Source organism: Bison bison, unplaced genomic scaffold (assembly GCF_000754665.1).
Source record: "Bison bison bison isolate TAMUID 2011002044 unplaced genomic scaffold, Bison_UMD1.0 scf7180017864289, whole genome shotgun sequence".
Classification (NCBI taxonomy): domain Eukaryota; kingdom Metazoa; phylum Chordata; class Mammalia; order Artiodactyla; family Bovidae; genus Bison; species Bison bison.
Window position 1 is genome coordinate 1,860,116 of NW_011494861.1, and position 12,267 is coordinate 1,872,382.

General features: G+C 52.3%; 1 protein-coding gene across 1 annotated transcript in view; it reads left to right on the forward strand.

The window, feature by feature from the left end:
• Nucleotides 1-5,632, forward strand: part of KIAA2013 (KIAA2013 ortholog) — a 6,316-nt gene extending 684 nt beyond the window's left edge. The window contains 5 exon segments of the mRNA XM_010850182.1: nucleotides 6-538; nucleotides 540-774; nucleotides 2,739-2,926; nucleotides 2,928-3,593; nucleotides 4,942-5,632. Of these exon segments, the coding sequence (XP_010848484.1) occupies nucleotides 6-538; nucleotides 540-774; nucleotides 2,739-2,926; nucleotides 2,928-3,593; nucleotides 4,942-4,959 (1,640 nt within the window). The 3' untranslated portion in view covers nucleotides 4,960-5,632.
• Nucleotides 5,633-12,267: the final 6,635 nt, after the last annotated feature.

The following is a 12,267-nucleotide window of genomic DNA, read 5'->3' on the forward strand; positions in this document are numbered from 1 at the left end:
TGGAGTGCCATCTCTGGTGGCCAACGGCTTCCTGGCCCTGGACGTGGTCGCCAACCGGCTGTGGGTGACCCCTGGGGAGCGGGAGCCCGCCGTGGCGCCGGACTTCGTGCCCTTCGTGCAGCTGCGCCCGCTGAGCGCTCTCCCTGAAGCTGGGGAGTCAGTGTTGCTTCTGCGGGAAGGGCTGCTGCGGCGAGTACGTTGCTTGCAGCTGGGGACCTCGGGTCCCGGCCCTGTGGCCGCCGGCCCGGGCCCCGCCTCGGCCTCCGGCCTGCTCACGGGATCCGGCCGAGACTGCGTGCTGCTGCAGGAGGACTTTCTCGCTCACCGTGGCCGACCCCACGTCTATCTGCAGCGCATCCAGCTCAACAACCCCACGGAACGCGTGGCCGCGCTGCAGACTGTGGGGCCCACTGCCGGCCCGGCCCCCAGGGCCTTCACCAGCACCCTGGAGAAGGTCGGAGACCACCAGTTCCTCCTCTACTCTGGCCGGTCCCCGCCTGTTCCCACGGGGCTGGTGCACCTGGTGGTGGTGGCCGCCCAAGAAGTTAGTGGACCGTCTCCAGGTGGCTCCCAGGACGCAGCTGGACGAGACTGTGCTGTGGGTGGTGCACGTTTCTGGCCCTCTTAACCCCCAGGTGCTCAAAAGCAAAGCAGCGAAGGAGCTCAAGGTGCTCCAGGACTTGGCCCGGAAGGAAATGCTGGAGCTCTTGGAGATGCCAGCAGCTGAGCTGCTCCAGGATCACCAGCGCCTCTGGGCTCAGCTCTTCAGTCCAGGTGAGGTCCAGCTTTGTCTGCCGTCCACACCTTGCAGCAGGGTGAGCACAGCCCACCCTGTGGATGCCCCTGCAAAGTCAGCAGAGCTGACATTGAAGGAGGGTCCTGGGGTGGCTCATACTTGGGCTTGGCATTGGGTCTGGGGCTGACTCTTTTGCTCCACCACTTAGTATCTGCGTGACCTTGAACCGGTCGCTGACTCTCTCTCTGCCTGTATTCAAAAATAATAGTAACGCCTACCTCAGAAGACATTTAGCAGAGTCTTAAGAGAGAAGTGCGTAAAGGGCAGGTGTTATTGTTATTTGTTCTTGTAGGTGAAGCCTGGTTTGAGCAGAGTGGTTTGGGGGGTGGGGGAGGATCATTTGATAAAGGATAAATGAAGGGCCTGGCCCGTCCCCGGATTCTTTCCTCAGTTCCCCACAGTTTCAGCTGGTGACAGGCTTGGGCTTCTTTTTTTAAAAAAAATTACTTATTTTTTGGCTGAGCTGGGTCCTTGTTGCAGCATGCAGTTTTCTCTAGTTGTGGCTTGTGGGCTCCAGAGCCCATGGGCTTAGTTGCTGCGTGGCATGTGGAATCTTAGTTCCCCAACCAGGGATCAGACTCTCGTACCCTGCATTGGAAGGTGGATTCTTAACTGCCGGGCCACCAGGGGAGTCCCCGGTGTACGTTTTTAAGGGTCCCCCTGGCTGCTGTCTCAGCGTACAGACAGTAAGTGGGAGTAGGGGGACATTAGAGTGTGGAGACCAGACACGAGGTTTTGCAGGAGCCCAGGTGAGAGGAGGGTGGCTGGGACCAGAGCTTTGACTGTGGAGGCCGAGGTGGATGACGCTGATACTTTCGGAGCTGGAGCCACTGGGGCTTTCAGTGAACTGGCAGTGGAAAATGAGAACGTGAGGGTGACTCCTGAGTTTGTGGGGGAGGGTTCCAGCAGGTGTCTGGAGATGATTTAAGGAAGGATTAGTGGGGGACTGAATTCAAACCTTGTCAAGTTCAAAATGCCTGTCAGACATCCAGGTAGAGACACACATGTGTGGTTAGCTGTCTGAGGCTAGCATTCATACAAATCTGGGAGCTCTTCTGATAAGATGTAGTTTGAGGCTATGAGCCCAGGAGAGAGAAGCAGCCCACAACCGGCCAGGGCATAGGTGACCATTCTGGAGACAGGGGACTGGCCTTTTGACTTGACGTCATAGGCTTGGCTAAGTCGGTGTTCTTCTGGACTCTGGCAGGAGCCCCACTGGCAGGTTTCAGGCCCTCAGGGCTCCACGTGGTCATGTGAGGAAGCCAGGCAGGATATATTCTCCCGAGCTCTAGGGAGACTGGAACTGCTGTTTTTATCCTTAAGGACAAAAACTTCATGTCCCTGCTGCTCTTTTTGTTGTTGTTGCTGTTAATATTCGGAGAAGGCAATGGCACCCCACTCCAGTACTCTTGCCTGGAAAATCCCATGGACGGAGGAGCCTGGTGGGCTGCAGTCCATGGGGTCGCTAGGAGCCGGACATGACTGAGCGACTTCACTTTCACTTTTCACTTTCATGCATTGGAGAAGGAAATGGCAACCCACTCCAGTATTCTTGTCTTGAGAATCCCAGGGACAGGGGAGCCTGGGGGGCTGCCATCTATGGGGTCGCACAGAGTTGGACACGACTGAAGCAACTTAGCGGCGGCAGCAGCTGTTAATATTTATTTGGCTACACCAGGTCTTAGTTGCGGTACTCAGAATCTTTGATCTTTGTTGTAGCATGTGGGTTCTTTATTTGCAGCACACACTCTGAGTTGCAGCATGTGGGAACTAGTTCCCCAACCAGGGATCAAACCCTTGTTCCCTGCATTGGGAGCATGGAGTCTTAGCCACTGGACCACCAGGGAAGTCCCTGACTCTGCTGCTCTTGATCTTTGTTTCATAACCTCAGCCTCCCAGCTGTGTTGGTCCTCCTTAACATGCAACCTCTATGGCATGACAGGTGTGGAAATGAAGAAGATCACTGATGCCCACACTCCGTCTGGCCTGACCGTGAACCTGACGCTGTACTACATGCTGTCCTGCTCCCCAGCCCCGCTGCTCAGCCCCGACCTGAGCCATAGGGAACGGGACCAGATGGAGTCGACGCTCAACTATGAAGATCACTGCTTCAGCGGCCACGCCACCATGCCACGCTGAGAACCTCTGGCCAGGCCGCCTGTCCTCCGTCCAGCAGATCCTGCAGCTCTGGGACCTGTGGAGGCTGACCCTGCAGAAGCGCGGCTGCAAGGGGCTGGTGCGGGCGGGCGCCCCCGGCATCCTTCAGGGCATGGTGCTCAGCTTCGGCGGCCTGCAGTTCACCGAGAACCACCTCCAGTTCCAGGCTGACCCTGATGTGCTGCACAACAGCTACGCCCTGCACGGCATCCGCTACAAGAACGACCACATCAACCTGGCCGTGCTCGCGGATGCCGAGGGCAAGCCGTACCTGCACGTGTCTGTAGAGTCCCGAGGCCAGCTCGTCAAGATCTACGCCTGCGAAGCAGGCTGCCTGGATGAGCCTGTGGAGCTGACCTCGGCGCCCCAGGGCCACACCTTCTCGGTCATGGTGACGCAGCCCATCACGCCGCTGCTCTACATCTCCACCGACCTCACGCACCTGCAAGACCTGCGGCACACGCTGCACCTCAAGGCCATCCTGGCCCACGACGAGCACATGGCCCAGCAGGACCCGGGGCTGCCCTTCCTCTTCTGGTTCAGCGTGGCCTCCCTCATCACCCTCTTCCACCTCTTCCTCTTCAAGCTCATCTACAATGAGTACTGTGGGCCTGGCGCCAAGCCCTTCTTCAGGAATAAGGTAGAAAGCCCCTGTGTCTGCAGCACCCAGGGCCCCAGCCTTGATTTCTGCCCCAAGTCTAGGACAGGGTGAGGCTGGGGGAGTGGTGGGGTATCCTTTTTTTTTTTAATTTATTTTTAATTGGAGGGTTATTGCTTTACAACGTTGGGTTGGTTTCTGCCATACATCAGCATAAATCAGCCATAGGTATACGTGTGTCCCCTCCCTCTTGAACTTCCCTCCCGTGAAGTGTCCTTTTAAGCTAGTGTCCTCTGTCCTCATCACAGAGGGGAGCAGGTATGCTTTGAGAGGACATTTAAAAGTACCTTCTTAGAGGAGCCCATTGGAAGGGCACCTGTGGAATCCAGGCATGCAGAGATATGTCTGCTGTGCTGGCCTCCCAGGGATGTGGGCAGTCCTGTCACCACATCCTAAATCTCAACAGTTAAAAATACCTGCCAAAACCCCTAGATGGACTTGAAGCCTCTACCTAAACCGCTGATGAGACCCACACCCCCGCCCCTGAGAGCCTGTTTACCGAGTTCAGAAGTCAGTCCCTTGCGGTGAGCCAGCCTCAGGCAGTCGTCTCGTCAGCCAGGACAAGATCATTTCCCTCCTGTTTCCTGAAACATCTTTGCTCCCAGGAAGCCATGATTTGGGCCATGGTGGCTGTGGGACTCTCATCGAAACATATCTTGGAGTTCAGGATGGGTGTCCCGGGGGGAGGCCGCCTGCCATTCCTCTCATTAGATTGTAGTCGGGTGGAGGGTACATTTAACTCCAGGTCTGTGCTCCCAGTGGCTTCTGGTTCAGAGAAGGAAGTAGCACTTGACCTAAAGGGGTGGGAGAAGGGTCAGAGGCAGGTCTGAACTTGTCAAGCGTGAGGAACATAGAAGTCAGATCAAAGACAAATGTGCATATGGCCTTCCCGGGTGTCTGTCACGGGCTGCATTGCATTGCATGGGTCTGGCAGCCTCAGTGAAGCAGGTGGGCGGGCTGCTTCTCCCTGCTGGGTGGTGGACTTCTCTGCTGTTAATCTGGCCTAGCCCCATCCACCCATGGTTCCCACCTGATCAGGGGGACAGGCCAGGCAGTCTTCTCAGATCTTGCCCAGTGACTTCCCACCCCTGAAGCCAGGCCTGGCCAGAGCAGAGCCTGTGAACTTGCTGCACCTGCCTAAGGAGACACCCAGGCCCCGAGTCCAGGATGGCTGAGGCCTGTCTCTGGGCTGGGCGCTGTCATCCCAGCCGGCTGCGAGCCAGGGTGGGATGCCAGCAGGGTGTTCCTATCACCTGCTTCCCTCGAGATTGCTGTAGCTGTCCCCTGGGGTTGGCATGCGCAGTAACGTCCTGTCTTGTTGGTTGAACAGGAAGATCCCAGTGTCTGAATGACGTCAGTCCTGCTTTCAGTGGCGACTTGCACAAGATGCCCAGCACTGAAAGTCCTGCTGCTGCGAACAAGGGATCCTGTGAAAGCACCCAGCCTTTTGTGCCTTGTTGGGGAACACCAGTGACTCAGAAGTGCGTGTAGATGTTCAGGAGTTTGCATCGGGGAGGGGAGGGGAGGGGCCGATGGACTTTTTGTAAGCTTTTGATTCAATAAAATGAACCTGTACGGAAAATACTTGAAATTGAACTCACTCCTTCCACTTTCCCCCTTTCTTCTATCCCAGGAAATAGACTCTCTTTTGAAAAGACTTGTCTAGGAAAAAATGTGTTCTTTTCCTAATTTAATGTGTTCTTTTCTTGAATGAATTTTTATTAATAATTTATTGTTGAGATTTGCCGGATGGCTTTTGTGTCCACTCTTCGGTAGTGAATCTTGGCGGTGATTTCCAGGAGGTCTGGAGCCCCGTAGGCTGCCTGCGTGGAGGGGGCGGGTCTCCGTCACCCTCGGGTTTGCACATCATGTCCTTACCATGAGCCTGTGGAGACGCCGTTTTGTACTTCTGGGCCTTAGGGGAGATGTTTAACTTTCCAGTGACTGTTGATTGTTGGGTTTTGGAATACCAAAGCTTTTTTTTTGTCGTTCTGTTTTTAAATAAATCTCTTTCAAACTTCCATGAGCGGTTTGTGTGTGGTTAAAACCTCTGGAGACGTCAGACCTTCCTCAGTCACCAGACGTGGGGAGAATCTGAAGCACAAGGCCCTGCCGTGGTGACAGTGTTCTTTCCCCACGTCCTCTCCCCTTCAGAAGAGCCCCTCAGAGCATGTGGATGTGGCCTCTGCCCCCACCTCAGGGTTTGCTGTGTGTCCTGGCAGAGGGGGCTGCTCCAGGAGTGTCACCGAGGTCTCCTCCTGCTGTGGTGCCTCACCCCCAGCCTGCTGCCCATAGGACTGCTGCTGCTATTTACTCAGTCGTGTCTGACTCTGCAGCTCCATGGACTGTAGCCTACTAGGCTCCTCTGTGGGGTTTCCCAGGTAAGAATACTGGAGCAGGTTTCCATTTTCTACTCCAGGGGATCTTTCCAACCCAGGGATCAAACCCAAGTCTCCTGCATTGGCAGGTGGGTTCTTTACCGCTGAGCCACCTGGGAAGCAGGCCTCCTGCCAGTTCTGGAAGCTAAGGTCTGAATCCTTCGTGGGGAGAATGGAGCAAAGGGGCTGTGCTGAGCATGGCAGTCCACCTTGGGGACCATCACCCTGTTTCCTAGGTGTGTGTTTTGAGCAGCTTGACTCAGCTGGTTGGTTTCGGTGCCAAGGTCCCAAGGGTCTGGCCCCCAGCAGGCAGCTGGGAGAGAAAAAACAAGTGCCTCAGGGTCTTCTACGAGCAGCCCTGGTTTACCGGGTGCTTCAGTCCTGAGTACCGTCCTCTCCTGCTCTCAAGGTGCAGAGCATTGAATGCCTCCTGATTCCAGCCAGGGGACCCTTGGCTGGCAGGGGGCGAGGTAGACTGCAGTTCACAGTGTGATGTGGCCTCTAGTCACTGCATTCAACTGGAAGCTTCTTGGCCACAGAAGCAGTGCTTCATGGCTCCCATTCCTCCTGTTTAACTTGCAGCAAGGCATGGTGTGGGCTCCTGTACATGTAAAAATGAGCCTATGTACCTGTGCCTGGAAAACACTGACCTAGCAAGTTTAATTTCAGTAGATGAGTATCTGATTTATAGATCTCATTGAAGTCAGCACGTGTATTAGGTATTTTACAGCAACACAGCCTCATGTGGGGAGGAGGTTGCTGAGGGTTAAGGTGCCAATTTAAGAGATAAGGAAATGACCTCTGAATAGTTTGCTCAGGACTTCCCTGATGGTCCAGTGGTTAAGAATCCACCTGCCAGGGCTTTTCTGGTGGCTCAGTGGTAAAGAATGTGCTGGCCAATGCAGGAGCCAGGGGTTTGATTCCTGGTCCAGGAAGATCTCACACGCTGGGGAGCAGCTAAGCCTGTGGCCACAACTACTGAAGCCTGTGTGCCCTAGAGCCCGTGTTCTGCAACAAGAGAAGCCACCGTGATGAGACGCCCTCACTCGCTGCAACTAGAGAAAAGCCCACGCAGCATCAAAGACCCAGAGCAGCCAAAATAATAAAATTTTAAAAGAATCTACCTGCCAACGTAGGGGACATGGGTTCGATCCCCGGTCTGGGAAGTTTCCACATGCCACAGGGCAACTAAGCCCCTGTGCCACAACTACTGAGTCTGCGCTCTACAGCCCAAGCTCCACATCAGAAGACCGCAATGAGAAGTCCGAACACCACAACTAGACAGTAGGCCCTATCACCGCAACTAGGGACAGACCCAGTACAGCAATGAAGACCCAGCCCAGTGCAACCAAAAATAAATTTAAAAAAATACTTTGGTCAAGGCCGCGCAGCTCAAGCAGGGATGTAAGCTGGGGCTCGCTGTTGGCCCAGCCTCTCTCAGCCCCTACACTCCATCTCTCCCTTTGAATTCCTCTGATGGTTCCTGTGAGATGGGAGGGGGGCGGGTAATGCATTTTTTGCCATGAGCCTCTGCAGTACCTCCAGTTTGGCCTCAGTTGGAGCAGGCCATCTATAATCCTAGTGGGTCTGTCTCCCACAGTCCAGTAATGCACCAGAGCTTTCTTCTTGGGCTGGACACACAAAGTTCAGTTCAGTCACTCAATGTCCGACTCTTTGTGATTCCATGGACTGCAGCATGCCAGGCTTCCCTGTCCATCACCAACTCTGGAGCTTGCTCAAACTCATGTCCATCGAATCGGTGATGCCATCCAAAGAGGCCAGGTCAAGTTGCTTTTCCGGGGCAAACACTTGGTATGGAAAATGTAATCGCATACTATCCGGCACTTCTCAGCAGCTAAAACTTTGGCTTGGAAATGTATTAACTCCCTGAAGACCGACAGGCTCCTCAGCATCTCATGCCCCAGCTCACATCCTCGTAGGCTACTTTTCACTCCTGCCATGGCTGCAGCCACCAGCTCTTTCCCGGGGTGGGTTCCTGGCAGCAGCCGGCCTCAGCTTCTCTCTGACCTCAGGAAGCTGTTCTGCACTCAGCATGTGTGTAGCCTTGAAGCAGGTCAAGGATAACACTGCTCAGGGCAGCCCTTCTCCCATGGGAGCTGGAGCCAGTGCCCCCTCCACCATCCCCTGGGTGGACAATTCTGAAAGACTTCTTAAACCACTTCTCAGATGGGATCAGGCCCCTGCTGCCCACAGTGGAGAAGAATTCAGGAAGACACCCTTGATTTGCTTTTGCTCCCTCCATTTTACCCTCTCCCAGTCTCCCTCTGCTATCCCCTGGGAACTCTTACTAAATAAGCTGCCTTCACACGAGCTTTTGCTTCAGTAAGACACTAACCATGAGGTCCATGATTAGCATCCATGATTCAGTCAGTTCAGTTCAGTCGCTCAGTTGTGTCCGACTCTTTGCGACCCCATGAATCGCAGCACACCAGGCCTCCCTGTCCATCACCAACTCCCGGAGTTCACTCAAACTTACATCCATCGAGTCAGTGATGCCATCCAGCCATCTCATCCTCTGTCGTCCTTTTTTCCTCCTCCCCCCAATCCCTCCCAGCATCAGAGTCTTTTCCAATGAGTCAACTCTTCGCATGAGGTGGCCAAAGTACTGGAGTTTCAGCTTTAGCATCATTCTTTCCAAAGAACACCATCCATGATTAGCTCTGGACAATTTTTCCAAGAGGAAGTTGAATTCTCCTGTGAGTGTATGGGCAGAGTGTTAGGGATCCCCAAAGTCATATGTTGAAACCTAGCCCCCCACGTGATGAAGTTTGTAGGAGGGGCCTCTGGGAGGTGAGTAGGTCATGAAGGTGGAGCCCTCAAGAACAGGATTAATGCCCTTATAACAGAGACCCAGAGAGCTCTCCAGTCCTCCTCCTGCTGAGTGAGGGCACAGAGAGAAGACAACTGTCTCCAGCCCAGAAGAGGGCTCTCATCAGATCCTGATCACGCCGGCACCCTGATCTCAGACGTTCAGCCCCCAGAACTGTGAGAAATAGGTTTCTGTTGTTTGTGAGCCACCCAGTCTATGGTATTCTGCCATAGGAGCCCAGATGGACTAAGACAGGCATATTCTTCCAGTGGGGGAATGCAACTTTTCAAGGTGATAATAAGCCAAGAATACAAATATTCATAGGATCTTAGATTAAAAAAATCTTTAGAGTTATTTTTGCTTAAGAGTCTGTAACCTGGCTTCAAGGGACCTGTGAATCCCTGGAATTGCAAAATGTATGTATATATATATATGTGTGTGTGTGTATATATATACACATATATATGTATATATTTTCCTTTTTTTCATGAGGAGAGTTCCTGTAGCTTTCCTCAGATTCTTAAAGGATTCCTGACCTTAAAAAAAAAAAAAAACAAACCCTTAAGAATAAGTACTCTGCACTTTGGGGTCTTGTTTTTAGCTCCCCACCAACCCCAAGAAGCAGCAGTGGTCTGACCTGCCATCTGCTTAGGGGTCTGGTGACTGGGCTGATCACCCCACTTACTGAGGGCACTGACCACCTTGCAGAAAGGAGACTTATCTCAGCAGGCAGGTGGTGGTTGAACAAGCCTGACCATGAACAAGCTACCAAGTCTCACAATCCTGCTTTCTGGAGCCTCTCCTCTGGACTTTGACCAATGGAAGCTTCAAATAAATCATTCAACTCAGTAAACATTCATGGTGATTCTTTTAGCAGGCCATGCATATATCTGGCCCTTGGGTGTAAAAGGGGGAATGGTTACCTTTGACAAACATCTGCATGCTGGGCACTTCCCCACTAGTTCAAGGTCCACGAAGGCAGTGGCCATACCTGTCTTTCACTCTGGATGGACCGGAGACTAGCACAATGCCTGGCACAGGGTGGGTGTTTAAAGAATACTTGTTGACTTACATTTGTATGCCTTATGTCATTCAATCCTGGTGTTTCAATTAAGACTTTGGGGTTGCAAGTGATAGAAAATTTAATTCTAACTGGCTTAAACCAAAAGACAAATACTGGTTCCTTAACAGTATAGTCCAGGAGGACTTCAGGAATGGCTTGATGCAGGAATCAAATAATTTCAGTTATTCAGATCCATCTCTTAGCTCTACTTCCTGTAGATTGGCTTCCATCCTCAGATGGGCTACCCTTGTGGAAATAAAATGGCCACAGTTATGGCCATTTGCCCTCTTAAAGAGGCCAGCAGAGTCCGAGTCCCAGCATTCCTACCCAAAGTGCTGAGGTTCACCTAGATTGGACAGCCCATGCCTGAGCCAATTACCATGACCAGGGTGCAAGAGATATGTTAACTAGGTTAGACCATTCAGGCCACCTCAGAGCTAGGCACTGGGTCAGTCTCAAACCACTGCACAGAGAATAATGCATATGTACATGCATGTGTGTTAAGTTGCTTCAGTCGTGTCCGACTCTGCAACCCCATGGACTATAGCCTGCCAGGCTCCTCTGTCCATGGGATTCTCCAGGCAAGAATACTGCAGTGGGTTGCCATGCCCTACTCCAGGGATCTTCCCGACCCAGGGATGGAACCTGCGTCTCCTATGTCTCCTGCACTGGCAGGTGGGTTCTTTACCACTCGAGCCACCTGGGAAGCCCCCAGGAGAGGAATGGCTTGCTAAAGGAAATTAGGAGTTTTCTTGTCAGGAAGGAGGGGAAATAGATGCCTGGCAGCAAAGCACAGGCCTCTGGTTACCCTGGAAGGCAAATTTTATTCCCATTTTACAGATCAGGAAAGTGAGGCCCCAAGATGATAAAGCACTAGGCCAAAGTCACATAATTTGTGGAGTCTGGGATGTGTCCCAGGTCTGCCAGCTCCAGACCAGTTGGCCAAGTCACAATGGATGTATTTTGGAAATAACTGCTTGAGTATTTGCTCAAAGCTGCACTGATTTCTTCTATGCAGGGATGCTTTGTTTTCTAATCCAAAAGTCTCTCTGGGCAGGACTTTAGGTTCAACTGTACTTGTCTCCAACCAGTATTCTTGCCTGGAGAACACCATGGACAGAGTAGCCTGGTGGCCTACAGTCTACGGGTCACAAAGAGTCAGACACAACTGAGTGACTGAGCACACACACACTCACCTCCAATCCTGTTTATCTGCTGTGGGGCTCTCAGTCCCTGTATTTGACCAAATCCCCTTAGCAATCTTGTTGATTGGAAAGAGGTCAGGTACAGACCCTTAGCTGGTGGAATGGACAGTCTAAAGGGGAGACAGATGAGAAAATGGACAGTTATACTGTGACTGGGGCTTTGAAGTATAGGGCTGGCACATCTAACCGCCACCAGAGGCTCAGGGATGGCTTCCTGAAGGATGATGGGTGTTTGCTAGGTGAAGCTGTGTGAGAGGACCATCCAGGCAGTGGGCAGGGTATGGGTAAGCATACAGAAATGGGGAAGTTTAGGGAGGCACGGAGAAGGCAATGGCACCCCACTCCAGTACTCTTGCCTGGAGACTCCCATGGACAGAGGAGCCTGGTAGGCTGCAGTCCATGGGGTCGCTAAGAGTTGGACATGACTGAGCGAGTTCACTTTCACTTTTCACTTTCATGCATTGGAGAAGGAAATGGCAACCCACTCCAGTGTTCTTGCCTGGAGAATCCCAGGGACGGGGGAGCCTGGTGGGCTGATGTCTATGGGGTCGCACAGAGTCGGACATGACTGAAGCGACTTAGCAGTTGCAGCAGCAGGGAGGCAAGTGAACAGCAACACATCAGTTTGTCTGGAGTATACAATCCATTTTCAATTCTTTGGCGCTCAGCTTTCTTTATAGTCCAACTCTCACATCCATACATGACTACTGGAAAAACCATAGCTTTGACCAGACAGACATTTGTTGAAAAGTAATGTCTCTGCTTTTTAATATGCCGTCTAGGTTGGTCATAGCTTTTCTTCCAAGGAGCAAGCATCTTTTAATTTCATGGCTGCAATCACCATCTGCAGTGATTTTGGAGCCCAAGAAAATAAAGTCTGTCACTGTTTCCATTGTTTCCCCATCTATTTGCCATGAAGTGATGGGACCAGATGCCATGATCTTAGTTTTCTGAATGTTGAGTTTTAAGCTGGCTTTTTCACTCTCCTCTTTCACTTTCATCAAGAGGTTCTTTAGTTCTTCACTTTCTGCCACAAGGGTGGTGTCATCTGCATATCTGAAGTTACTGATATTTCTCCCGACAATCTCGATTCCAGCTTGTGCTTCCTCCAGCCCAGCGTTTCTCATGATGTACTCTGCATATAAGTTAAATAAGCAGGATGACAATATACAGCCTTGAC